This window comes from Pongo abelii, chromosome 4, assembly GCF_028885655.2.
Source record: "Pongo abelii isolate AG06213 chromosome 4, NHGRI_mPonAbe1-v2.0_pri, whole genome shotgun sequence".
Lineage (NCBI taxonomy): Eukaryota > Metazoa > Chordata > Mammalia > Primates > Hominidae > Pongo > Pongo abelii.
The window spans coordinates 136,496,392-136,521,846 of NC_071989.2; the positions used below are offsets into that span (position 1 = coordinate 136,496,392).

General features: G+C 33.7%; 1 protein-coding gene across 2 annotated transcripts in view; it reads left to right on the forward strand.

Annotated features, from left to right (window-relative positions):
- Positions 1–22,720, forward strand: part of SLC12A2 (solute carrier family 12 member 2) — a 104,249-nt gene extending 81,529 nt beyond the window's left edge. Inside the window, exons 18-27 of one of the 2 annotated variants that reach the window (XM_002815841.5) lie at positions 972–1,078; positions 4,897–4,976; positions 7,759–7,884; positions 10,215–10,262; positions 11,677–11,799; positions 13,957–14,068; positions 15,900–15,986; positions 17,411–17,546; positions 17,839–17,906; positions 19,560–22,720. In XM_002815841.5, the coding sequence (XP_002815887.3) occupies positions 972–1,078; positions 4,897–4,976; positions 7,759–7,884; positions 10,215–10,262; positions 11,677–11,799; positions 13,957–14,068; positions 15,900–15,986; positions 17,411–17,546; positions 17,839–17,906; positions 19,560–19,695 (1,023 nt within the window). In that variant the 3' untranslated portion in view covers positions 19,696–22,720. The remainder of the gene's footprint in view (positions 1–971; positions 1,079–4,896; positions 4,977–7,758; positions 7,885–10,214; positions 10,263–11,676; positions 11,800–13,956; positions 14,069–15,899; positions 15,987–17,410; positions 17,547–17,838; positions 17,907–19,559) is intronic. The other variant, XM_002815842.6, reaches the window with a different exon arrangement.
- The last annotated feature ends 2,735 nt before the right edge of the window (positions 22,721–25,455 follow it).

Sequence of the window (25,455 nt, forward strand, 5' to 3'; positions counted from 1 at the left end):
ACACTTAAAAATGGTTAAAATGACAATTTTATTTATCTTTTGCTACAATAAAATATTAAAACTTGTGTGTGCACACAATCTTGGAAATAGAATTTTCTAATGTGTTTAAAAATCTTAGATTGAGTGGATTTTGGGGGATACTTTGGCCCTCTGTGTCTTCAGGTTTCACATCTGCAGATTCAACCAACCATGGCTTGAAATTATTTGAAAAAATAATAATACAACAATAAAAATAATACAAATTTTAAAAATATAACTTTATATTGTATTAGCTATTATGAGTAATCTTGAGATGATTTAAAGAATAAGGGGGGATATGTGTTGGTTATATGTAAATACTATGCCATTTTATATAAGGGACTTGAGCATTTGCAGATTTTGGTATCCTGGAAGGACTGAAGGGAGACCCTGAAACCAATTCCCTATTGTTAAAAATACTGAGTTGCAAATCCTGATGAGGTTGCAAGAAAAATTGATGGAACAACTGAGGAAGGAAATTAACTAGCCAAATGTCAGCAAAAACTTTTGCATGATTGGTAGAACAAATTCAGATTTTAGTATTGATGTGATTCAGAACTGCATTCATTTGGACTTTTGTTTATAGTTTTTAATGGCTGTTATCACAATATATAAATGAGAATGCCACTGTATTATAATTTTTAAAAAGATTATATTCTCTTTCTCTTAGTAAAAAATATGAAAATTTTGGTAGATCATAAAAGTACAAAAATATGTACATTTAGAATTTTTCGTGTTTTATTGTTAAATTATATTTTTGTGTATGTTTAATTGTAAGTAATAACAATGGAGTAGTATATGTCATTTATAAGTAAATATGAATATGGAATGCTGAAGAATTTTTGCTAAGAATGTCTATAGAAGCTGTCAATTTGGAGGACAGTTTTATCACTTCAGAAAACATTTTGTTGAAAATAATATATCTGTAAAGTTATATTGACCCTATATTTTAGGCTGCTGGTCTTGGTCGTATGAAGCCAAACACACTTGTCCTTGGATTTAAGAAAGATTGGTTGCAAGCAGATATGAGGGATGTGGATATGTATATAAACTTATTTCAGTAAGTATCTTTTTAATTCAATAATTTCGTTCATTTAGAAAGTGTTAATTTTGAAAGCTTGTCCTAATTTTTGGAGCCTGTTTCTCATATAGTCTCTTCTAATGGAAATATAAGAACGAAAAGAATCACACAAAGCATCTGGGTCTTAAACTGATAATCTATTAACAATTTTTTATTGATCTTTATATGTCTCTTTACATACATGCATGCATATATATATATACACATACATATGTATGTATATATGTATACACTCTGGCTTCTCATTTAAGTTTGTAAACTTTTTCCTATCCCTCCAGCTGTTGCTGAGCAGAGTTCCCGAATGTCAGACCCATCACCTCCTAAACTATGTCATTATAATGTGCTGAGGAAGGGTGTTTTATCGCTGTTTAGGCTTGTTCCCCTTCCAAACAAATTTTGCAGTTAATCATTTGGTTCATTCATTAAGTTATTTACATTTCTTTTATTTAAATGTACTTACGTGTTTTGTTTTTCTACCACCATGAAGAGTTAAGTTTGAGTTCACTGTAACTTCCGTTTTTTGGGTTGTCTAGTGCAGCAGTCCCCAACCTTTTTGGCACCAGGGACCAGTTTCATGGAAGACAATTTTTCCACAGACATGGGTAGTGGTGGGGTCTGTGGTTTCAGGATGATTCAAGCACATTACATTTATTGTGGACTTTATTTATATTATTATTACATATTCACCATAATGTAGACTCAGTGGGAGTCCTGAGCTTGTTTTTCTGCAACTAGGCAGTCCCGTCTGGGGGTGATGGGAGACAATTGACGATCATCAGGCATTAAATTCTCATAAGGAGTGCACAGCCTAGATTCATCACATGTGCAGTTCATAAGAAGGTTTGCACCCCTTTGAGAAATTGGTGCCGCTGCTGATCTGACGGGGTGTACTTCAGGTGGAATGCTCACCTGCCCATGGCCCACCTTCTGCTGTGCAGCCCACCCAGTTCCTAACAAACAGGCCCGGCCCATTACTGGTCCATGACCTGGGTATTGGGGACCCTTGGTCTAGTGTGTTCTTTTTTATTCTTTGCTACTTTGTCTTTCTGGTTGTATTCTCTTTGTGGATTTTGTGGATGTTTAATGTAATCTACCACATACTTTTTGTTTAATAACAAGAATAAAACTTTTTTTTTTGTTTTTGCCAGATTTTCTTCCTAATCTTGAAAAGTACTTCCATTCCTACTATTCTAAGATTTGCCTAACCTATTTATCTTGTTTATACTGAAGATAAGCATTCCCTCTCCACTATGCCATACTTGATTTGATGAGTCGTTTTTTTCTCATCCTAAGCACTGATGAAATAGAACTGTCCACTTCCTCTTATAATTGTCTTTAAAAAAAAAAAAAAAAACTTATTTACAAAGTAGCTTTAAGATTAAAGTTTAAGTCCTATTTTCTCCATGAATTTTGATCTGATCACCCTTTTTTCTCACTGGAGTTACTTCCTTACTGGAACTCCTGTTGTATCTTTGGCTATAACCACATATTATTTGCCTGTCTCACATATGATTTTTTTATTAGTGACATTTGAAAAGTCTTTGAGGAAGCAGCTGGATCTCATACTCTACTTTTTAAAGGATCTCTTTATATGGATTAGTAATATATATGATAAACAAGATTTACCAACTAATTGTTAAATGCTTTTAGTAAAATTAAAACTCTGCTGATGTGTTGTATGTTGTCACTACTGTTGAGCTTTGGTTTTATTAACGTTTTTGTAAGCAAAACCTCATTGTGGCTTTCTAATTTTGTATTCTGTATATATAGGGATTAGGGACAGAAAGATTAATGTGGTCCATGAGCCATGAAACTCATGAGCCATGGGCTATGCTTTTTCTCTCTCAAGACCTAAGAGCAGTGAGATGACGTAATTATCCTAAAAAATAGAAAAAGTGACATTTTTTACAAATTCTTTCATACTCCTGTCACGTTGTTAGTTGTAGTTGCTCATAATGGAACACTGGAAGGGGTCTTTCTGACTCTGACTTTCTAGGGATTAAAGTCAGTGAGTGTTCTGAAAGTTGAGTATTAGTCTAAACATTAGTCCTGTACATTAGGCAGCAATTAAAGGATAGGTAAAATACTGCTTTCTGGTTTTAGAACCATGTAAATTAATAGCAGTTTCAAAGCAGTCACACTGCTCATTCTTTATTTTGTTGCACTTCCACTGATGTTTTAGCTGTGATTTTTAAATACCTTGTGCAATTTAAGTATGCTTTATATATTGTGTTTTTATTAATAGTATATAAGATCTGAAGCTGCAAATCAATTTTTATAGCTTATAACAAAAACATTTATTTGTTTTAATCCACAGTAAACTTGGGGAGCTATATTCCCTGGCTTTAAAGAAATTGATTTTGGTTTAGTCGATTTATTAACCAATTTTTAAAATACTTGTAATTATTTCTTCTCTAGTATTAATTAGATCTTTCAAGATACAGCTGAGAAAGATTAACATGCCTATTAAATTTATTTCTCCAGTGACTTTGTTAAGTTAAGCTCATCATGGGAATGTGGCCAAATTATCTCTCCATGATTTAAAAACAACAAAAGACCTTTTATAACCATATATTATATCCTGAACACATTCTTCCATTTGTCAGTAAGAGTAATAATTTGACCATTTTATTGGATTTTAGCCTTTTTGATTTCATATAGCTGTATCTTAATATATCATTGTTTTTAATATGTCTACAGTGAATACTTATTACTTGTGCAGTGAAAAATAATAATTAAAGATGAAAGTTAAGCCTGTTACCAGTTTCAGAGAACATCATGACGTTTTGGAATTTAAAATTATTTCAGTAAATTTGAGAAAAACTTGGGTTAAAATGAAGATTTATGCTCAGAACTGAGATTCCAGGGTTTAAGTCTGGTTTTAAAGCTGTCTTCGAGATTTTAATGTATTTTCTGTGTGTATAGGATGCGCTCATTTGTGTTTTTAAAAATGAAAGGGATCACGCCTGTAATCCCAGCACTTTGGGAGGACAAGGCAGGTGGATCACGAGGTCAGGAGTTCAAGACCAGCCTGGCCAATGTGGTGAAACCCTGTCTCTACTAAAAATACAAAAATTAGCCAGGCATGGTGGTGTGCGTCTGTACTCCCAGCTACTTGGGAGGCTGAGGCAGGAGAATTGCTTGAAACCGGGAGGCAGAGGTTGTAGTGAGCCAAGATCACGCCACTGTACTCCAGCCTGGGCAACAGAGCGAGACTGTGTCTCCAAAAAAAAAAAAAAGGAGAGGTAAATATGTATTTGCAGATGTATATAAAATCTTTGAACCACTGTTCAAACCAGTTTTGTAAAAATTTTAAAACTATGTTAAAATTCCCTCAGTCTTTTCAAAAAGAATTTCTTCATATCCTGCAACCTGCTATCATTCGCAGTAGCATCTAGGTTTTTGTGTGTGTGTCTTCATGTATTTCTCTTTGTTTTAATGGTATAAGCCCAAATATAAATATAGCGGGATTCTGAAAGTAGTTTTTCTATAATTTAACTTAGTAGGATAAAAATACTGCTGCTGCTTTAAACCGCTGCTGTATGTATAATGTCAGTACTGCAAAGATCTAAAAAGTAGTTTTCAAGGGTATTACAGAAGAGAATGTTGTGGAATTTGAAACTTAACATACATATCTCAGCAAGTTATTTTCAAAGCATGTTTTAAAAATCAGACGATTAAAGCCAAAAGTAATTTTAGAGATCATCTACTATTATCTTTATTTTATAGAGGATAACACAAATTTTTGTGATTTTTGTTTTGTTTTGTTTTTTCATTTTTTGTTTTTTTGTTCTTAGTGATGCTTTTGACATACAATATGGAGTAGTGGTTATTCGCCTAAAAGAAGGTCTGGATATATCTCATCTTCAAGGACAAGGTAAATTTTGTTTGAAAAAAGTTTTTTATTTAAAAAAATATAAACTACTTTGTTAGAAAATTATATTCTCACAAACTGGACTCTTCGTTACTTTTAATAATTATGTATCATGGACTTATTGTATGGCATTTTAAGATCACATCTGTTTGGCTCCACTAAAGTTTGTGTTTTCTCTTTGTACCAACCTGGATGATGGTTAGTGATTATTTGGATTGAATAAAATTCAATCCAAAGCATAAGCTTAAGAGAAACAGACATTAGTTAGGTTTGTCTGGTAGCCAGGTTTTTTAAAGACATAAGTAAAATAGCCTGAGGAAAAATTTTTAAATGACCACTAAATCATTAGACATTTTCATATTTATAAAAGTATGCTTTGTACAGAGTCATATTGATAGAAGCCTAAAGTTTGTCATAACGTTTTCTATCTTCAGCAGACCTAATAAATTTTTTAAAAACATTTTTTAATTTAAAAATATTTATAGATTCACAAGAAGTTGCAAAAAATAGTGGAGAGGTCCTCTGTACCCTTCATCCAGTTTCCCCCAATGATAACATCTTGCCTTATCCTAAGGTACTATATCCAAGCCAGGAAATTGACATTAGAACAATCCACAGACCTTTTTCAGATTTCAGCAGTTTTACGAAGACTTGTGTGTGGTTGTGTAGTTGTGTGCCACTTATGTGTTCATTTGTGTAACCACCATTGCAATAAAGATACAGAACTGTTCTGTCACTACAGAGGTCTCCCTATGTGTTCCCCCTTTCTACCTCCCACTATGTACTTTCCTTGTCTCCCATCATTACTGTATAATTTTGACATGTCAAGAATGGTATGTAAATAATAATATAGTGTGTAACTTTTAAAGCATTTTTGAAAGTGAAGATTAAAGCCTAAGTAAGGTATAATTACTACTTTTGCCAACTTTATAAAAACTATGGCTGGGCACCGTGGCCCACGCCTGTAATCCCAGCATGCTGGGAGGCCGAGGTGGGTGAATGACCAGAGGTCAGGAGTTTGAGACCAGTCTGACCAGCATGGTGAAGCCCTGTCTCTACTAAAAATAGAAAAATTAGCGGGGCATGCTTGTAATCCCAGATGTTCGGGAAGCTGAGGCAGGAGAATTGCTTGAACGCAGGAGGCAGAGGCTGCAGTGAGCTGAGATTGCTCCATTGCACTCCAGCCTGGGTGACAAGACCAAGACTCAAAAAATACAAAAAAAAAAAAAAAATACCAACTGTGAAGATTTTTATATCCTTTGAAGATTTTCTGGTACTTTAAGAAATTATAAGCTTAAGAAAATTTACATATGTAACATATTACCCCTATCAATTAATTAACCAAATCATCAGAATGAGCTAAGCCTAAATACCTAAGAGGTATCTGCTTCTGTATTTAAACTGTTTTAGTCTTCCCTCTCTTTACCCCTTTAAGGGCAGTCTGCAGTTTTGAAAAAAGCACTTTGAGGTCTTTATCCATGTAACCAAATATGCATTTTCAGCAGTCTGGAGTAGGTCTGGCAAAATACTATTTCAATTATTTCTTGCTCTACCAGAATTGAGATTTAGAGTGCCTAACTTATACCTGTTAACTCAACATAAATAGTAGTGTTCCCTTTCACGTGTCAGTTTGACAAATAAATTATATAGTTCTATCATCATTTACTGAAGTTTGAATGTGATTGAAACTTTCAAGAAGTATTTTCATGTATTTATAATCGTTGTGAAATGTTTTTGAATGCCTTATTATTCATCATTAAGTTTTAAAACAGGAATTTGGGCATAGGAATTAAGAGCATAGGCATTGGAGTCAGGCAAATCTGCTTTAAAAATATCAGCCTTTTCTGTTAGATGTTTTGTAGCCTAGGCAAATTTGATGACTTCCAAGCCTCAGTTTCCTTATCTGTTAAAATGTATTTACCTTACAGGTTGGTTGTTAAGATTAAAAAGGAGATTAAGGCCTGCGAGCTCTTAGCATAGTGCTGGCATGTAGCTTGTTTCTCTTCATTTACACAAATAAGTGATGAGGATTATGGACATACTGTCAATTTTATATTATATTTGTCTTTGTGATACATGTTTGTATGGTGGAAATTAAATCTTTACTAACTCTGACAAAAAGAGAAAATGAAGAAAAACTACTTTAAAATGGAGAAATGGTACTTCCACTATGAACTTAGGAAGACTCTATTTGGTGATCTTGGTTTTATAGAGTGGGTAGAGTTTTTCAGTGTTGTCTGTCATCTTACCTATCTATGGACAGTTGTTACATTTTACATTTTTTATGTAACTGATTTAGAGAGACTTGATTCACATACTTATGTATTACTGTCTACCAGATTCTACTGTCCTATGAATTGTACTCATTACTGATTCTCCAGCTCGTAATTCAAATACAGTTTGTGTATCTATATCCAAAATGCTTGGAACCTGAAGGGCTTCAGAATTTGGAGGGGGAGAGGTTGATTTTGGAATATTTGCATTACATAGTACTTACCAGTTGAGCATCTCTGATCCAGAAAGCCCAAATCTGAAATGCTCCATTGAGCATCATGTTAGGCATGTAAAAAGTTTCAGACTTTCAGATCAGGATATTCAACCTGTAACCTAGTTGTGGTTTATGTATTTAAATGGTCATTTCAAACAGATTATCATAGTTATTTAAATAAGAAGCCATTTATAATAAACTTATTTTTTCATAATAGTTTAATTACTAAACCATAATGCCTTATTTAACAGTTAAAATATGACTTAGATACTATTTTAAATAATTTTCTGTCTACAGAAGAATTATTGTCATCACAAGAGAAATCTCCTGGCACCAAGGATGTGGTAGTAAGTGTGGAATATAGTAAAAAGTCCGATTTAGATACTTCCAAACCACTCAGTGAAAAACCAATTACACACAAAGGTAATTTTCATTCAAACAATGTCTTATTAATAGTAATGTTTTAATTTGGGAGAAATATTTTTAATTATATAATATGTCTTATAAAAATAACCTGTTCTCAAACTTGTACTGGTCATTTCTAGCTGGTCAGGTAAAATTTATGGCTTTCAAAAATGGCTACAAAATGACTAGCTGTGTAAGGTATTGGAAAGAAGATGGTAATTTTAAAGTAACAAACTCATGACTTTCACATAATTTCATCCACAAATCTGTGTGTCATGTTTGAGAAGAAAAGAGGGATGACTTCCAAATCTTACTCTCCCACCCTCACTCTCCTACCTCTGTTCAGTCTAGTATCTCCATCTGTCCTATTCCCAGCTGACACGCAACAAGAAAAGAATCTGCACTGTGAATCATCAAACTATGACATACTTTTGATTCCTGCAAAATATTTCCCATTCTTTTTCTGAAATTGTAACCTTGGACCAATCGTGTCTCTGTGCAGTTTATCTCTTCTATATTATTTAGAAGCAGTAATGTTGCTTTTTATTTCTTTCCTTCTCATTTACCTTGTTGGCTTAGAGTATTAGTAAAGTTTAGTTCACACCCATTTTCCTTTTTCAGTTCTTTGCTGGCTTGATTATAATTTATTTTGTTTTTCCTCAAAATTCTATAAACTGATTCTGATAACTGTTCCTATATTCCAGCATTTATTTTAGTTTACACTATACATTCTTTGATTTCCTCTTTTTTGTTTTTTTCTTTTGCTTCAAACATTCTTTTTCTACAGAATCTGTTGGGAATTAATAGGTGAAGTTTAATGGGAGGGTAAGAAGTAATACCTATCAAGCATCTACTCCATGCACCCACATTATGGTGGATGTTACCCATACATTAGCTAATTAATATATGTTACAATCTTATGAAATCATTATTTTTATAGAACAGGAAACTGGGTCAGTACATTTCTACTTACCTTTTTGTTGTAAAAATCTAAATGCCTTTAACTTACTTTATAATTGTTAAATGTCAAGATTTCCTTGACATTTCTGAGCTCTTTTAAACAAATGCAGCATATCCGTAGTTATATTTATAATTTTTATTATCAAAGACAAATGCCATTAAATGTCTGCTTTATAAGAACAATATTGAATGCTATAAGATGAAATCTAATTGATTCTTTTTCCATTACAAGTTTAAGAAATTAGTGTTTGCTTTATTTTGTGTTTATTTTCTGTTTAGTCAGTTATTCTCAGTCAACAGCATAGATACTATAGAAAAGTTTATACATTTTAAAAAGTCTTCAGAATTAGAGACATTAGCATGTAGTTATAAATCCGCAGTATTTAGCTGTGTCTATCTTGGTTATTGAAGCATACATCATGCAAGAAGTCAAAAAGAACACCCTTTAAATACTTTCTGCCAGGCCCAGAGTTCAGTGCATTAATACTTGCATTAGTATAACAAGCTTAAGAGGTAGGTACTAATACCTCTTTCCACAAATGAGAAAAGCAAGTTCAGTAATGAAAGTTCACTCAGCTGTTTTAACTCCTGGGAATATAAATGTAGAGGTAAGATTGCAATCTTGCAGTCTAACTCCAGAGCCCACTGCAGTATACTCTTTGCTGTCCAAGTCCAGAGTTTTATATGCCATAAACAAATATTTTAATACAACCTTGTATTAAGGGAACAAAATGAGATTAGGAAAATTGTTAATGCCAGATAAATATTTGTAGATATTTTTAAATATAAATGGATAAATATTAATGCATACATATATACATACATATATAAATTTATATATGTGAGAAAAATCACTCCTGTATAACCTGGCATTTTATATAAAGCAAAATACTTCTGTCTCTGATCAAATTTCTTAATATTTCAAGTGTGATTAATTTTTTACAAACAACAAATATCCATTAAATGTTTCTAAAATTGCTCTTCAGTTATTTGCACAGTGGTGGCATGTTTAAAATTTATGTATTATCTGCAATATCAATGTTTAATGTCATATTTATACCTATAAGCCACAGTTCAACATCTTCTCAACTTATTTCAAGTATGAAAGTGTAAAAATTTTAAAAATATGCTGAAATTTAAAAAGTAATTTTACAGAAATTAAATTTAAGGGTGTTAGTCATCCTGTAGGGGAGGGGTCTCAAATATGTTTGCTTTTTAAAAGCTTCAACACTTAGTGCAGAAAATATTAATCTTCAGTCTTGATTATTTTTTAGTGGACTGCTGCTTCATATTATATTTTGTTTATAAATGTGCTCTGATTACATTTTTATTATTTTATTAATATAAAGGCAATTAACATATTTTTGTGTTTTTTAAACATAATCTAGTTGAGGAAGAGGATGGCAAGACTGCAACTCAACCACTGTTGAAAAAAGGCAGGCATTTTTCATCATTTTATTTTAACCCCTTTTTCATACTGTAAACTCTTTAACTCCAACCTTATTGCCTTTTTTTTAACCTTGGTTTTTATTTCCATGGTGAGGTAATGTTACAGTTCTATAAGTGCAGATTAGAAAAATTATTATTAGTCTAACTAAAAAGTTAAATATTCCCAGGAAATGGAGTTATATCACAGACAAATTCTTTTCAATCATCATAGCATTTCTGAAATATTAGACCCAGACAGCCGGTATTAATTTTTTTTAATTTAAACTGCATGGTTTAGATGATAAGTAGGGACACTGAAATAGGTTTTATTTGCAGTGTCACTTGCATTCTTTACCATCAGTTGTACCCAGCCAAGTCCTCAATTTTGATACTAATGTATTTTTCATTTCAAAAATTACAATATTTCTCACAGTCGTGCTGCGTTTGGGAGATACACAGTCATGTCAACATACATGAATTTTATGAGAAGGAGATAGAGGTGAGAGTTATGGAGCAGTGTGGTTTGGTAGCCATATTATTTCATCGTGCAAAATCATTTGTCATGTTTGCATATATCACAGCAGCATGAAAAGTGACATTCTACAGAAGTGATCAGATGTCCTCGTATGGATTTCTGCTTTTAAAATTTTGGTGTAGGAGTTTCATGATAGTCATTTGCTTGCTCACAGAATCAATGCTGTTTTTTGTTTTGTTTTAACTCCTGGGAATATAAATGGGAACTCCTTGGTGTGTTGTTCTCAGACCTGCAGCAGATGGGTGCCCTTCCAAGGAGCTCCCACCATCTTTCTGTGGTTTAGAGAAAGATGTGGTTATATGGCTTTAGAATTGGGTGCCACATATTGGGGACAAAACATAGGTAAAAATGAGAAGTCTTTCCTTAGACTAAGGTTTCACTGTGATCATTGTAAGAATGTGTTAGTATGTCTTCAACTCCCATCTTTCATTTATATTGCAGATAACAACTTTGTCTTTTAAAAAGTTTTGAGCTTTAAATTATTGAGATACCAGATTACCAAAGAAATAGTTTCACAGAACAGGTATAAACTTGATTTGTCCAGTTTGACTAAAACAGCTTTTCAAAACAAAATCTAGCAGCTCAGTGTAATTTTTTTGATTGTTATTTATGATTCTCTTACATTCATTCAGAATGCTTGAAAATATTAGTAAGTGGGCAGATAATTTGGATTGGTTTAGCTATTGTAAAGAGTTATTTCTAGCCATTTATAAAGTATACTTTTATTATAAACAACTGAAAGTTTATGGTAGATGCCATATACAATTGTCTGAATTATCTGTAGTATAAACATCTGAATATACAAAAATTAGGAAACGATAGGAATTCAGCAAAAAGGACTTTAATATTTACTTTGCTTACATTTTATTTTTTGCTTAATCCTTTAGAATCCAAAGGCCCTATTGTGCCTTTAAATGTAGCTGACCAAAAGCTTCTTGAAGCTAGTACACAGTTTCAGAAAAAACAAGGAAAGAATACTATTGATGTCTGGTGGCTTTTTGATGATGGAGGTAAGGTTGTTAATTTTTTAAAAATGATTTTAAATTTACTGACATTGTGAGAATAGTAAGAAATGACATGCACTCTTTACCTGTGGACCCCATTCAAATTTTGCCAGCGTTCCCAAAAGCAAAAGGATTAATTTCAGAATGAGGCACAGCATTTAGTTGTCTGGTCTCTTCAGTATCCGTAATGTGGAGGTTGTTCAGTAGTATTTCCTTGAGCTTCATGACCTTAACTTTTTTTTTAAAATGAACCATTTTGTTGACTGCAACCCAATTTGAAGTGCTAGTTAATGTTTTATTATAATTAGTTTTAGGTTATCTATCTTTGGCAGAAATATCACAGAAGTGATGCTGTGCTCTTCTGTCTACATCTCATCAGGTGGCACAGGATGTTGATTTGTCCCATCACTGGTGAAATTAACCATTGAGTAATATATGATTTTTACCACGTGTATTCACTGAAAAGTTACCCCACCTCCCTTTATAATTACAGGTATTGGGGATGGCACAGAGGAGTTACTCTGAGACTATGTAAATACACTATTCTTGCAGCCTTCACCACTATCTTTAGCATCCATTGATGTTTCTGCCTGAATTTATTGTTGTTGCCAAATGATGATTCTCCTATTCCATCATTTCTTCATTTATTAGTTGGCATTTTATTGTAAGGAAGAGCTTTCTCTTTATTTCTGTCAGTGTGGACTCATTGATTCCTATTTTATTGATATTCAGTGGGATATGTATTAGACTGTTCTTGTGTTGCTTTGAGGAAATACCTGAGACTGGGTAGTTTCTAAAGAAAAGAGGTTTAATCTGCTGACGATTCTGCAGACCACACAAGCATGGTCCTGACATCACTCAGCTTCTGGAGAAGCCTCAGGGAACTTTTACTTATGGCAGAAGGCAAAGCAGGAACAGGCACATCACATGATGAAAGCAGCAGTGAGAGAGACATAGAGAGGAGACAGAGATGCCACACACTTTTAAATCACCCGATCTCATGAGAACTATCACAAAGACAAGCACCAAACCTTGAGGGACCGACTCCGATGATCCAAACACCTCCCACTAAGCTCCACCTCCAGCGTTGGGGATTAATTACAGTTCACCATGAGATTTGGGTAGGGGCTGATGTCCAAACTATGCCAGGATATAATTTGTTACTTTCATTTGTTTTGATGTTCCAATTGTCCCATATTTCGCCAGCAGAATCCTCCTTAGGCTGATTTGTTTCCATTTATCATGTCCCAATCGATCTTTTTTTTTTGCGACTGAGTCTTGTTCTGTCACCCAGGCTGGAGTACAGTGGCGCGATCTCGGCCCACTGGAAGCTCCGCCTCCCGGGTTCACACCATTCTCCTGCCTCAGCCTCCCGAGTAGCTGGGACTACAGGCACCCGCCACCACGCCCAGCTAATTTTTTTGTATTTTTAGTGGAGATGGGGTTTCACCGTGTTAGCCAGGATGGTCTTGATCTCCTGACCTCGTGATCCACCCACCTTGGCCTCCCAAAGTGCTGGGATTACAGGCGTGAGCCACTGCGCCCAGGCCATTCTTTTGGGTTATTTTCTAATACAAGAAGATGTTCCAGGCTCAGTTTTATTGTTTTGCACTTTCCCTTCACAGCCACGAAAGTAACCCTTTCCAAGGAATGCTGGTTCCTTTTACTGAATCATAGTGTTTAGAAACAAAGATCAGGGCATTGGATATGCTTGTGTCTACTAGAGTGTCACTGCTCCCAGGCCTTCTCCATGGACAGAGCCAGGAACTCCTTGTGTATGTGTCTGTGGAGATATAAATGGAGATCAAAAACCAATTTCAGTCCAGCTTCTCCCTTTTCGTATTTCTAATTTCAGTGTTAAACATGGCCCCTGCTAAGGTCAATAATTATACATATTTTCTCAATCCTGTTGTATGTGACTAATCTCGACCTTACCAGGCCACTATCCCATTTGGCTACCTTCCTTGAATGGGATCAGACTCCATTAGGAGTCCCTCCTTTCTCAGGTCTGCTAATGGCTTTTTGACTGAATTATCAAGGAAGGACAGAAAGATTTTTGTTTCATATGGAGTTGTAGTAAACATGTTTTTCGAGACTACATTGATGTTCCTGATTAAGAAATTTGCATTTAGTAAATGATTTATTACATTTTTTATAATTCAGGTTTGACCTTATTGATACCTTACCTTCTGACGACCAAGAAAAAATGGAAAGACTGTAAGATCAGAGTATTCATTGGTGGAAAGATAAACAGAATAGACCATGACCGGAGAGCGTAAGTTTATTTCACATTGAAGGGCATGAATCTAGTAGTACTTCATTGCCACAATATAAATTTGATAGGATAAAAATTAGACAATCCAGAAAATGTCTATTATCTTGCTTTGTTCTTTACTGAAGTTAAAAATTTTAAATATAACCTTGTTCTCTTTAGTCTTCATGTTTAACTAGCAAATACTTAATTTTACTTAGATATAATTTTTTTTAACATATTAGCATTTTAGAAGGTCCTTCTTAAATACTTCTAACATTAAAGTGCTAAGTAACTTCTTTTAATCAGGGGAGAAAAATGCACAAACGTTACATATTTATATATGAGATAAATTTTATTGTAGACTTCTAGACAACAAAATGCAGGATGCCATTGTCATCCATCCGATTCTTTCCATCTATACTGTCATGATTCTAGTTCTTGTTTCAGTATTTCTCTCCTGCTAAGTACTCTTGTTTTATCTTTGACCTGTAACATGTATATTGTACAGAGTACATAATGTGCATAATCTTCAACCTAATTAATATGTATGTTGTACACATTATGGGTCAAAGGTAAGACATGGGTACTTAGAAGCATTGAAACCCAGAGTTTTGACCATATGATTCCTCTACCCAAAATACTTGAACGACTTCTCTGCTACCTGCCATAGCAAATCTAATTGTTATAATGTAGCAGTCAAGGCCTTTGACAGTCTGTCCTCTCATTCCCTTTCTGTTCTTCTGTTTCCCCCAGTATTTCAGTACCCTTTTCCCTATGCTCTAAACATGCATGTGACTTCAGGCTTTTACTCCTTTGCCTACTCTCATCTCTCTCCTGTAAATAGCTCTTCACTTGCCTCTCCTTTTATCTCTTTACTGCATTCTTTAAAACCCAGCTCAGTTCTTCATAGTGCCTTTCCTATTTTCCCCCCACTTACCCCCCCATCTAGTTGTTATGTTTCCTTCCGGAATCACAATATACTTTATACCTACCACTCATCACATTATGGCTGGTATTATATTTATTGTCTTATTTAAGTTTTGTGGGCCCTGTTATGTTTAGCATGTTTTATAGTAGCCACTTAATTGATAGATCCTGGAATTCAACTGTTTATTCATTTCAAATGGTGAATTATGCAAGAAATACTAATAATAAATTTAATAGTCAAACCTGTAGATCTGTTTTCTCATATCTCAATTTAAAAACATTTTTATTACAAATAAGATTGCATTTTGTTAATTGCTTTTTGTATATATGTGCACTTCAGCTGTTCTGTTGTTGCCACCAATGTTTCATTGCCAACTAAGCCTTCAGAAAGGTATTTACTGAAAAATCAGGCTTGTTGATGATCCTTTTCTATGTCCTGTCCCAGTTCCCTCTTCCCCCAAAATGCTATGAACTTAATCTGCCATCAGCTATCTCTTCAGTATGGCCCACAGGTCATATTTGGGCCCTGAGATAAGCGTTCTTGGATGGAAGAATAATCCAAAAATAATTAAATATTTGTCTACTAGTTTTTACTGGAATTTATGTACTTATCAATATAGTTTGAGTAAAATTAACTTAAGAAACATTAGCTGCCATTTAAATTTTATTATTAATGTCTTTGTCCATTACTCAGTACTAAGGAGAGATTCAGAGAAAGTGAAATACTCAGTGATTACTTAGAAAGTAAAGTACTCAGTGAATTTAAGTTTACTTTGTGAATGAATGGTGTGAATTAATTCAAATGGATATTGTTTAGCACATGATAGACTGACTTTTTCTATAAATTATGCTTTTTAGATATATGGATTCAGCCCAATATAGAATGAAAATACTTGTATCTTAATTCTATTTATTTTTGTTGTAGGATGGCTACTTTGCTTAGCAAGTTCCGGATAGACTTTTCTGATATTATGGTCCTAGGAGATATCAATACCAAACCAAAGAAAGAAAAGTAAGTTACTCTACAAATTTCTGATCCTTTTATAGATGACCTACTCAGACACAGATTCAACTTAATTAAAACCCAGAGATTTTTTTCCTGTTGTTAGTGACATGTGAAGTCAATATTTTAAAAATCTAGCATTGATAGTTGGCATGCATATGTCAGATATTAAAGAAAGTCTAAAGAGTTTTCAATATTCAGAGAGGATTTAAATTACAGCTTTACATGTGATTTCTGAAAGGTGGTTCATTTCCATTGCCCCTGCCTACAGTCATTATAACCACTCAGTCCCTGCTCTACATACCTATTACTTTCCACTGTTTTGTTTTATTGCTAAAATAGGAATATCTAAACATTTGCCTGCAATAGTTGCATTCAGAATTCTTCTAGCAAAGACTGTGGAATATTCCACCTGAAAATGGTATATACAGGTTGTTATAATGATATTTGTATTTATTTTACCTGATATAATTTTAATTCTTAGATTAATGTTGAATCAATATGAAGCTGATATAAAGAATTCCTTTTAGACAGAAAATAGTAAGGTACAATTTGTAAGGTTGTAATCAGGGTAAGATTGCTTTTATTGTAAAACAGTGTATATACTGGGTGCTTCATACTAGATTTGACACTGAAAAATATTTTTCATGTTCATAGAGGATTAGAATGCCATTCATGTTATTTTACTGTTAAGTATCTTTGGATGTAGAAATTAATTTTGCATTTCCTTAAATTTTTAGTGTCTGCCCTTTTCCCCTTCAAAATGTTCTAGTACATTTTTTTACATCACTTTTATTCATTGATAACTGGGAAAGCCTTTGGGTGTTTTGAGCAGAGTAGTAACAGAATTTGACTTATTGCTCAAAGGGATCATTTTAGCTACTATTGTAAAATTTATTTAGGCTGAGAGAAAATGGCCATAAGGGGAGGAGGGGTAGATACAGTGAGATCAGCTTTAGCAGTTAAAAATGCAATTTTATTACAGGTTGGAGATTCCTCATCCCAAATGCTTGGGATCAACCAAAAGTGTTTCAGATTTCAGATTTTTTTTTTTAATTTTGGAATATTTTCATTATACATGCTGGTTTAGCATCCCTAATCCAAAAATCAGAAATTCAAAATGTTCCACTGAGCATTTCCATTAGACATCATATTAGTGCTTACAAAGTTTTAGATTTTGAAGCATTTTGGATTTCAGATTAGGGATGTGCAATCTGTATTGTCCATATGGGTTCTAATTTTCTCATCAGTTTGAGAGACTAGAAATTGCTGTTTTTTAAATAAATTGCCAAAGTGATTATTATGGTTGGGGTATGGAGAGGAGCATAATAAATGAGAGGTACTAACTTTGCAAGTTACAATTTAATATTTAAGATCTTCCTGTTATGTAACTTAAAATAAGGTTAGTTGTCAGTATTCTTTGTTTTTTAAAGTATTATAGCTTTTGAGGAAATGATTGAGCTATACAGACTTCACGAAGATGATAAAGAGCAAGATATTGCAGATAAAATGAAAGAAGATGAACCATGGCGAATAACAGATAATGAGCTTGAGCTTTATAAGACCAAGGTATTCTTTCTCTTCTGCTTCCTTTTCATTAATCTTTTATATAATAAAAGACATGAAAACCAAGAACTTCAATTTGATATAGGAGGGGTCAGTTGTATAAATGAACTCTACCTTAAAATAGATTTATTTGAGGTTAATGGAAAGCATTTTTTAAAAAAAAAAAAATAGAGAACAGATATTTTTATTACACAAAAATTCATTTCAGTTTCTTTTTGTCTCCTTATAGTTTTATGAACCATGCTAAATTCTTATTTCCACATGGTCTAGGAATGACTGTCCTGTTTCATTTCAGACATACCGGCAGATCAGGTTAAATGAGTTATTAAAGGAACATTCAAGCACAGCTAATATTATTGTCATGTAAGTAATATCTTTATAAAGATTTTCTTGCTAATTTATGATAATATGCTTTGAATTAATTTCTATTCCAACTACATATCTGTATAACACCCATATTGACTTAGTGGTTATAAGGAGGAAAAAACAAACTTGTAAAAATATACTATGCTTTAAGCATATGGAGAAAGACAAAAACTTTAACCTCATGCTTATGTGAATCCCAAGTAATTTTTTTATCATAATAGGTTATATTGGAACTTTTTGTTTACCCTTCTTCTCACCTTTTTAAAATTCCTTATCTTTGTAAACGCTACAGCGTAGCCGTTAAGCACGTGTGGATAGGAGGGTCCTACGTTAAAATTTGGGCCCCGGACAGCTTCCTCTTGAAAATAATTCAAAAAATGTTATTTGGCAGATTAAACTTGAATAGTGATTCCTATCTGGATCCCCATTCTTATGTTTCCCACACATAAATTTTACATACAGACACATTGTCCTTGAGTTAAATACAGATACTAAATGCCTACTTTGGCTCTTCCTCTACTGAACTAGGTTAGCTATTCTTTGAACCCACATTTTCTCAGTTCTGGAACATGTGTCCTTAGATAGGAAAGCTCAGGCCTCTCCCCCAAGCCAAGTAATGAAAAAAACTACCAAAAGATTATTAGTTTAACGACATTCAATAAATCAGAAAGTTTCAGGTTTTACTGATGATAATCAAATACCTGTAAATGGAAAAGACACCAAAACATAGAAATTTAGAGAACAACTCTACAGCAATTGGTCACTGCTACCACCATCCATAAATAGAAATTAAAACTGAGATGAGAAGATAAAAATTGCATTTATCCATATATAGCTTCTATTTTCTAAATTTTCATAGTAAACATACCTTTCACCTAAAAGAATTCTGTTCTTATTAAAGAAGGGGAAATCTAGGATTTAGTGTTAGATATCAGAGGTACTGTGGTTTATAGAAATATTTACTGTTCTTATGAACAAATTTTGAAAAATCTTTTGTTGAAAGATTATAGTCTTTTATATATGCATGTACGATGGTGGTACCATAAGATTATGATACCATATGTTAAGCTGGGCGCGGTGGTGTGCACCTGTAGTCTCAGCTACTTGGGAGACTGAGGTGGGAGGATTGCTTGAAATCTGGAGTTTTGGAGTTTTGAGTCCAGCTTGGGCAGTGTATTAAGACCCCATCTCTCTTAAATAAAAATAAAAATAAAAAAAAAACCATATTTTTACTGTATCTTTTCTACATTTAGATATGCAAATGCTTACCATCGTGTTACAGTTGCTTATGGTATTCACTACAGTAACGTACTGTACAGGTTTGTAGCCTAGGAGCAACAGGCTGTGTCATATAGCCTAGATGTGTAGTAGGCTATACCATGTAGGTTTGTGTAAGTACTCCTATGACGTTTTCACGAGGGCAAAATTGCCTGACAATAAGTTCTGAGAAATGGGTCTCCATCGCTAAGCAACACAACTGTGGTTGTTATTCTATATGCAGAATTCTCCTGCACTCAGAAATATTCTGTAATTATAGTAATTTATAGTAACTGTTATTGTAATCTACTTTATAATTTTTGCTACATTTTATTCTGTAAATGCATTGCTCAGGGGTTTTGTTTTTTTTTTTTTTTCTCTTTTTGATACCAGGAGTCTCCCAGTTGCACGAAAAGGTGCTGTGTCTAGTGCTCTCTACATGGCATGGTTAGAAGCTCTATCTAAGGACCTACCACCAATCCTCCTAGTTCGTGGGAATCATCAGAGTGTCCTTACCTTCTATTCATAAATGTTCTATACAGTGGACAGCCCTCCAGAATGGTACTTCAGTGCCTAGTGTAGTAACTGAAATCTTCAATGACACATTAACATCACAATGGCGAATGGTGACTTTTCTTTCACGATTTCATTAATTTGAAAGCACACAGGAAAGTTGCTCCATTGATACGTGTATGGAGACTTCGGTTTTAGTCAATTCCATATCTCAATCTTAATGGTGATTCTTCTCTGTTGAACTGAAGTTTGTGAGAGTAGTTTTCCTTTGCTACTTGAACAGCAATAAAAGCGTGTTAACTTTTTGATTGATGAAAGAAGTACAAAAAGCCTTTAGCCTTGAGGTGCCTTCTGAAATTAACCAAATTTCATCCATATATTCTCTTTTATAAATTTATAGAATGTCAAACTTTGCCTTCAACTGTTTTTATTTCTAGTCTCTTCCACTTTAAAACAAAATGAACACTGCTTGTCTTCTTCCATTGACCATTTAGTGTTGAGTACTGTATGTGTTTTGTTAGTTTTATAAAGGTATCTGTTAGATATTAAAGGTGAGAATTAGGGCAGGTTAATGAAAAATGGGGAAGGGGAAATGGTAACCAAAAAGTGACCCCATGGTAAGGTTTATATGAGTATATGTGAATATAGAGCTAGGAAAAAAAGCCCCCCAAATACCTTTTTAACCCCTCTGATTGGCTATTATTACTATATTTATTATTATTTATTGAAACCTTAGGGAAGATTGAAGATTCATCCCATACTTCTTTCTATATACCATGCTTAAAAATCACATCATTCTTTAAACAAAAATACTCAAGATCATTTATATTTATTTGGAGAGAAAACTGTCCTAATTTAGAATTTCCCTCAAATCTGAGGGACTTTTAAGAAATGCTAACAGATTTTTCTGGAGGAAATTTAGACAAAGCAATGTCATTTAGTAGAATATTTCAATATTTAAGTGGAATTTCAGTATACTGTACTATCGTTTATAAGTCATTAAAATAATGTTTCATCAAATGGTTAAATGGACCACTGGTTTCTTAGAGTAATGTTTTTAGGCTTCATTCATTCAATTGTCAAGTACACTTAGTCTTAATACACTCAGGTTTGAACAGATTATTCTGAATATTAAAATTTAATCCATTCTTAATATTTTAAAACTTTTGTTAAGAAAAACTGCCAGTTTGTGCTTTTGAAATGTCTGTTTTGACATCATAGTCTACTAGTAAAATTTTGACAGTGCATATGTACTGTTACTAAAAGCTTTATATGAAATTATTAATGTGAAGTTTTTCATTTATAATTCAAGGAAGGATTTCCTGAAAACATTTCAAGGGATTTATGTCTACATATTTGTATGTGTGTGTGTATATGTATGTAATATGCATACACAGATGCATATGTGTATATATAATGAAATTTATGTTGCTGGTATTTTGCATTTTAAAGTGATCAAGATTCATTAGGCAAACTTTGGTTTAAGTAAACATAAGTTCAAAATCAGATTAACAGATACAGGTTTCATAGAGAACAAAGATGATCATTTAAAGGGCATGCTGTAATTTCACACAATTTTCCAGTTCAAAAATGGAGAATACTTCGCCTAAAATACTGTTAAGTGGGTTAATTGATACAGGTTTCTGTGGTGGAAAATTTATGCAGGTTTTCATGAATCTTTTTTTTTTTTTTTTTTTTGAGACGGAGTCTCGCCCTGTTGCCACACTGGAATGCAGTAATGCAATCTCGGCTCACTGCAACCTCCGCCTCCCCAGTTCAAGCGATTCTCCTGCCTCAACCTCCCTAGTAGCTGGGACTACATGCCCAGCTAATTTTTGTATTTTGAGTAGAGACAGGGTTTCACCATGTTGGCTAGGATGGTCTCTATCTCTTGACCTTGTGATCTGCCCGCCTCGGCCTCCCAGAGTGCTGGGATTACAGGTGCGAGGCACCGCGCCTGGCCGGTTTTCATGAATCTTGATAGACATCTATAACATTATTTTCAGTGGTGTGCAGCATTTTTGCTGCATGAGTATGAGCTAGGTATATAAATCTGATAACTTGAATTCAGAATATTAAGAAAATGAAGTAACTGATTTTCTAAAAAAAAAAAAAAAAAAAAAAAATTCTACATTATAACTCACAGCATTGTTCCATTGCAGATTTTGCAATGTTTGGGGGTAAAGACAGTAGAAATATTCTATTATTCAGTAAACAGTAATGTGTGAACTTTTAAGATGGATAATAGGGCATGGACTGAGTGCTGCTATCTTGAAATGTGCACAGGTACACTTAACTTTTTTTTTTTAAGTTTTTCCCATTCAGGAAAACAACATTGTGATCTGTACTACAGGAACCAAATGTCATGCGTCATAACATGTGTGTATAAAGTACATAAAATATATCTAACTATTCATAATGTGGGGTGGGTAATACTGTCTGTGAAATAATGTAAGAAGCTTTTCACTTAAAAAAAAATGCATTACTTTCACTTAACACTAGACACCAGGTCGAAAATTTTCAAGGTTATAGTACTTATTTCAACAATTCTTAGAGATGCTAGCTAGTGTTGAAGCTAAAAAAATAGCTTTTATTTATGCTGAATTTTGATTTTTTATGCCAAATTTTTTTTAGTTCTAATCATTGGTGATAGCTTGGAAATAATTATGCCATGACATTTGACAGTTCATTATTCCTATAAGAATTAAATGAGTTTAGAGAGAATGGTGGTGTTGAGCTGATTATTAACAGTTACTGAAATCAAATATTTATTTGTTACATTATTCCATTTGTATTTTAGGTTTCCTTTTACATTCTTTTTATATGCATTCTGACATTACATATTTTTTAAGACTATGGAAATAATTTAAAGATTTAAGCTCTGGTGGATGATTATCTGCTAAGTTTGAAAATGTAATATTTTGATAATACTGTACTATACCTGTCACACAAATGCTTTTCTAATGTTTTAACCTTGAGTATTGCAGTTGCTGCTTTGTACAGAGGTTACTGCAATAAAGGAAGTGGATTCATTAAACCTATTTAATGTCCATTCTTATATCTGTTTAATAAGTCTTTGCCAGCTTTGTGGTTTTATCTCATTTAGATAACTATTGCTTCATTCATTTCTGAATTTTTAAAATAGCTTTTACCTTAATATTCACGCCCTGGAAAAGTCGTTCACTGTTCTTAAACCTTTGCAATAATCATTTCTGATGCTCACAGTATGACTGAATCTGAGATGCAGCTCATTATGGTTTTTTTTTTTAAGTGACCTAGCTTTTCTAATTCTGCTTTATTTTTGGGCCAGATCTCTCATTTGTGAATGAGGAAACTAGAAGATTAAAAGCAATTCATAGTCCCTGAATATAATCTGATTCTTTCCTTCCAAAGATTTTTGTCTAAGCTCATTTAGAGTTTTAGAAAGCATTTTCATTTTCTCATTTGAACATGACTGTAGGTGTGTATATATGCAGGACAGCTATTTATTTCTTTTACTCTTGAGAAAGCAGCTTGGAGCAGTTTAGGGAGTTTTCCAAGGTCATGGGGTAAATCAAGGAAGGATGTTGGTCTAGAGCCCAGGTCTTTCATCCCCAGGAATTTCTTCATTATGCATTCACTGCTGGCTGATCCATAAGATAGATGGCTGGGATAGATTGGTCATTTCCAAATTACTCACACCTGTCCGCGCAGTAAATGTGTGTTCAGGTAAAGCAAAGCAAATTATAGTTAGAAATATAGGTTGGCTACAGGCTGCCTTAATAGGTTTGAAATAAAATGTAAATATCCATTTTTTGATTTGTCATCTTCCTTATTCTCAAGCCACTATTCAGGCCAGTTTACTCACTTATTTGGAAAGCTAAAAGAGAATTTAAAGGCAAATATGTATGTGACATTTTCTAATATCAGACCATCCAACAGTTTTTAAAACAGGAACATCATTCACCTTGGAGCCAGCAGGCTTTTGTTGTTCACTCACCAGGAAGAAAAGATAAATCCATTTGATGTGCTTCCCTCTTTATGTTTATGTACCTATAGGAAGTTTGTAGGTCCAGAGGAAATACATGGTAGTTTAATGTTTAACTTTTGGGGAAAAGATGGTACAAGTTCTAGGATATGCTGAATAGAAAGTACTATTTAGTTTATCTAGTTCAGATAATAAATACAGCATGTTGGTGGGTTAGCCCACTTGACATACTTTTTTTGGTAGTAGTCGAATACCTAAGGATCTAAGTCTCATTGTCCTGTATGGAATCTGGTGGCAATGGTGATGGACCTGTTTTACCTATGTGATGGGCGTTTAACATGGTCTGTTAAATGACAGCATTAAGAACCTCAGCCCATTTTTTTTCTCCTTAAATCTACCTTTTAATTTTGTCTTAGACAAGGTAAAAGTTTGAAACTATTAGGGAAAATGTGAATGCCTCTGCATTTGTCCCCTCCTGCTGTGCAGCCTTCCTTGTGGCTGCTGTCCTCACAGATCAGGAATTCATTCCCCAAAATGGTAGTGTATTAGTAACACACATCCTTTGTTCCACGATTCTAGGATATGAATACAAACTACCAGTGTATTCTACCCAAAGCTACAAATGAAAATAAGGTTACTTTTTTGATCCACAAAACAGGATCAGGATCCATTGGTATTGAATGCCAAAATCTGACTCAATACTTGTCAGAATTTTGTTAGAATACTTCCGAAGCTTTTGAGGTAGAGAATTGTGGAGGTTTTATCCTGGAAGAGTTAACTTCGTCTTAAGAAAGCAAGCAATTTACAGGGTGACTTTATATCCAGCTATTATATCTCTAAGATATACCAAAAAAGACAGTTTTAAAATTAAGTAGGCACTGTTCATATTTATTTATATAAGGTACATATAAAGGTGTATAACTACTAGAAGATACTACATTTGCTCTTTTACATTCTAAATTAAGCTTCAGTTGAGCCATTTTTTCAAGGAAGTCACAATTTGAAAAGGAGCAATCTATAGGCATTTATTTGGATAACCAGAAAGTCACAGGTTATTTTTAAGTTGACAACATTTTTGCTTAAGCCATGAAAACTCACCTCTGAGTTCCTAAGAAATGTTACTATTTAAGAAATTTAGAAGATGACAAGGACAGTTTGGGAAGGAGGTGGCTGGTGACAGTGAGATGAAAAATTATGCTCCAAGAAAAGGTTTATGAATTGCAAAATATGTGCCTTTAAGCCTTAGTGTCATATTTCCTTTTGGGAAATAGTGAACTGTGAAGAAGTTAGTTTTTTTTCTGAATTTTTAAATCTGTTGACACAACCAGCACCTTCTGTTAGCTACACGGTGTCAGTCTCAGAGCTATATAATAATCTACATCTTTCAGGTAGTCTGTTTTCTCTGTGGTCTTTCCATCAGTAAAGATTATCCTTTACTTACTGTCCATGCCCTTGTGAGTTTAGCATTATTAACATAAATTTGGCACTTGGGTTTTTTCAGAAAAATTGGTAAGGAAGCACAGGTGTATTTTGTATTGAAACATTGATTAGAACAGTGGTTCCCAAACTTTAGTGTGCCTCAGAATCAATGGCAGGGCTTGTTAACACATACTTTACTCCTGCCACATAATCTCTAAGTGAAATTCTTCACTTAGGCTACTTCTCAATATAACCTCCCTTCTTTACACTTCCTTTTGTCCTTTCTTTCATGGTATACATGTACTTCCATCTCCCCTTAACACCAGCTGTGAATTCAAATGATTATCTCCTTTCCAAATTCCTCAGTGTTTCCCTTTTATATTAGGTCTT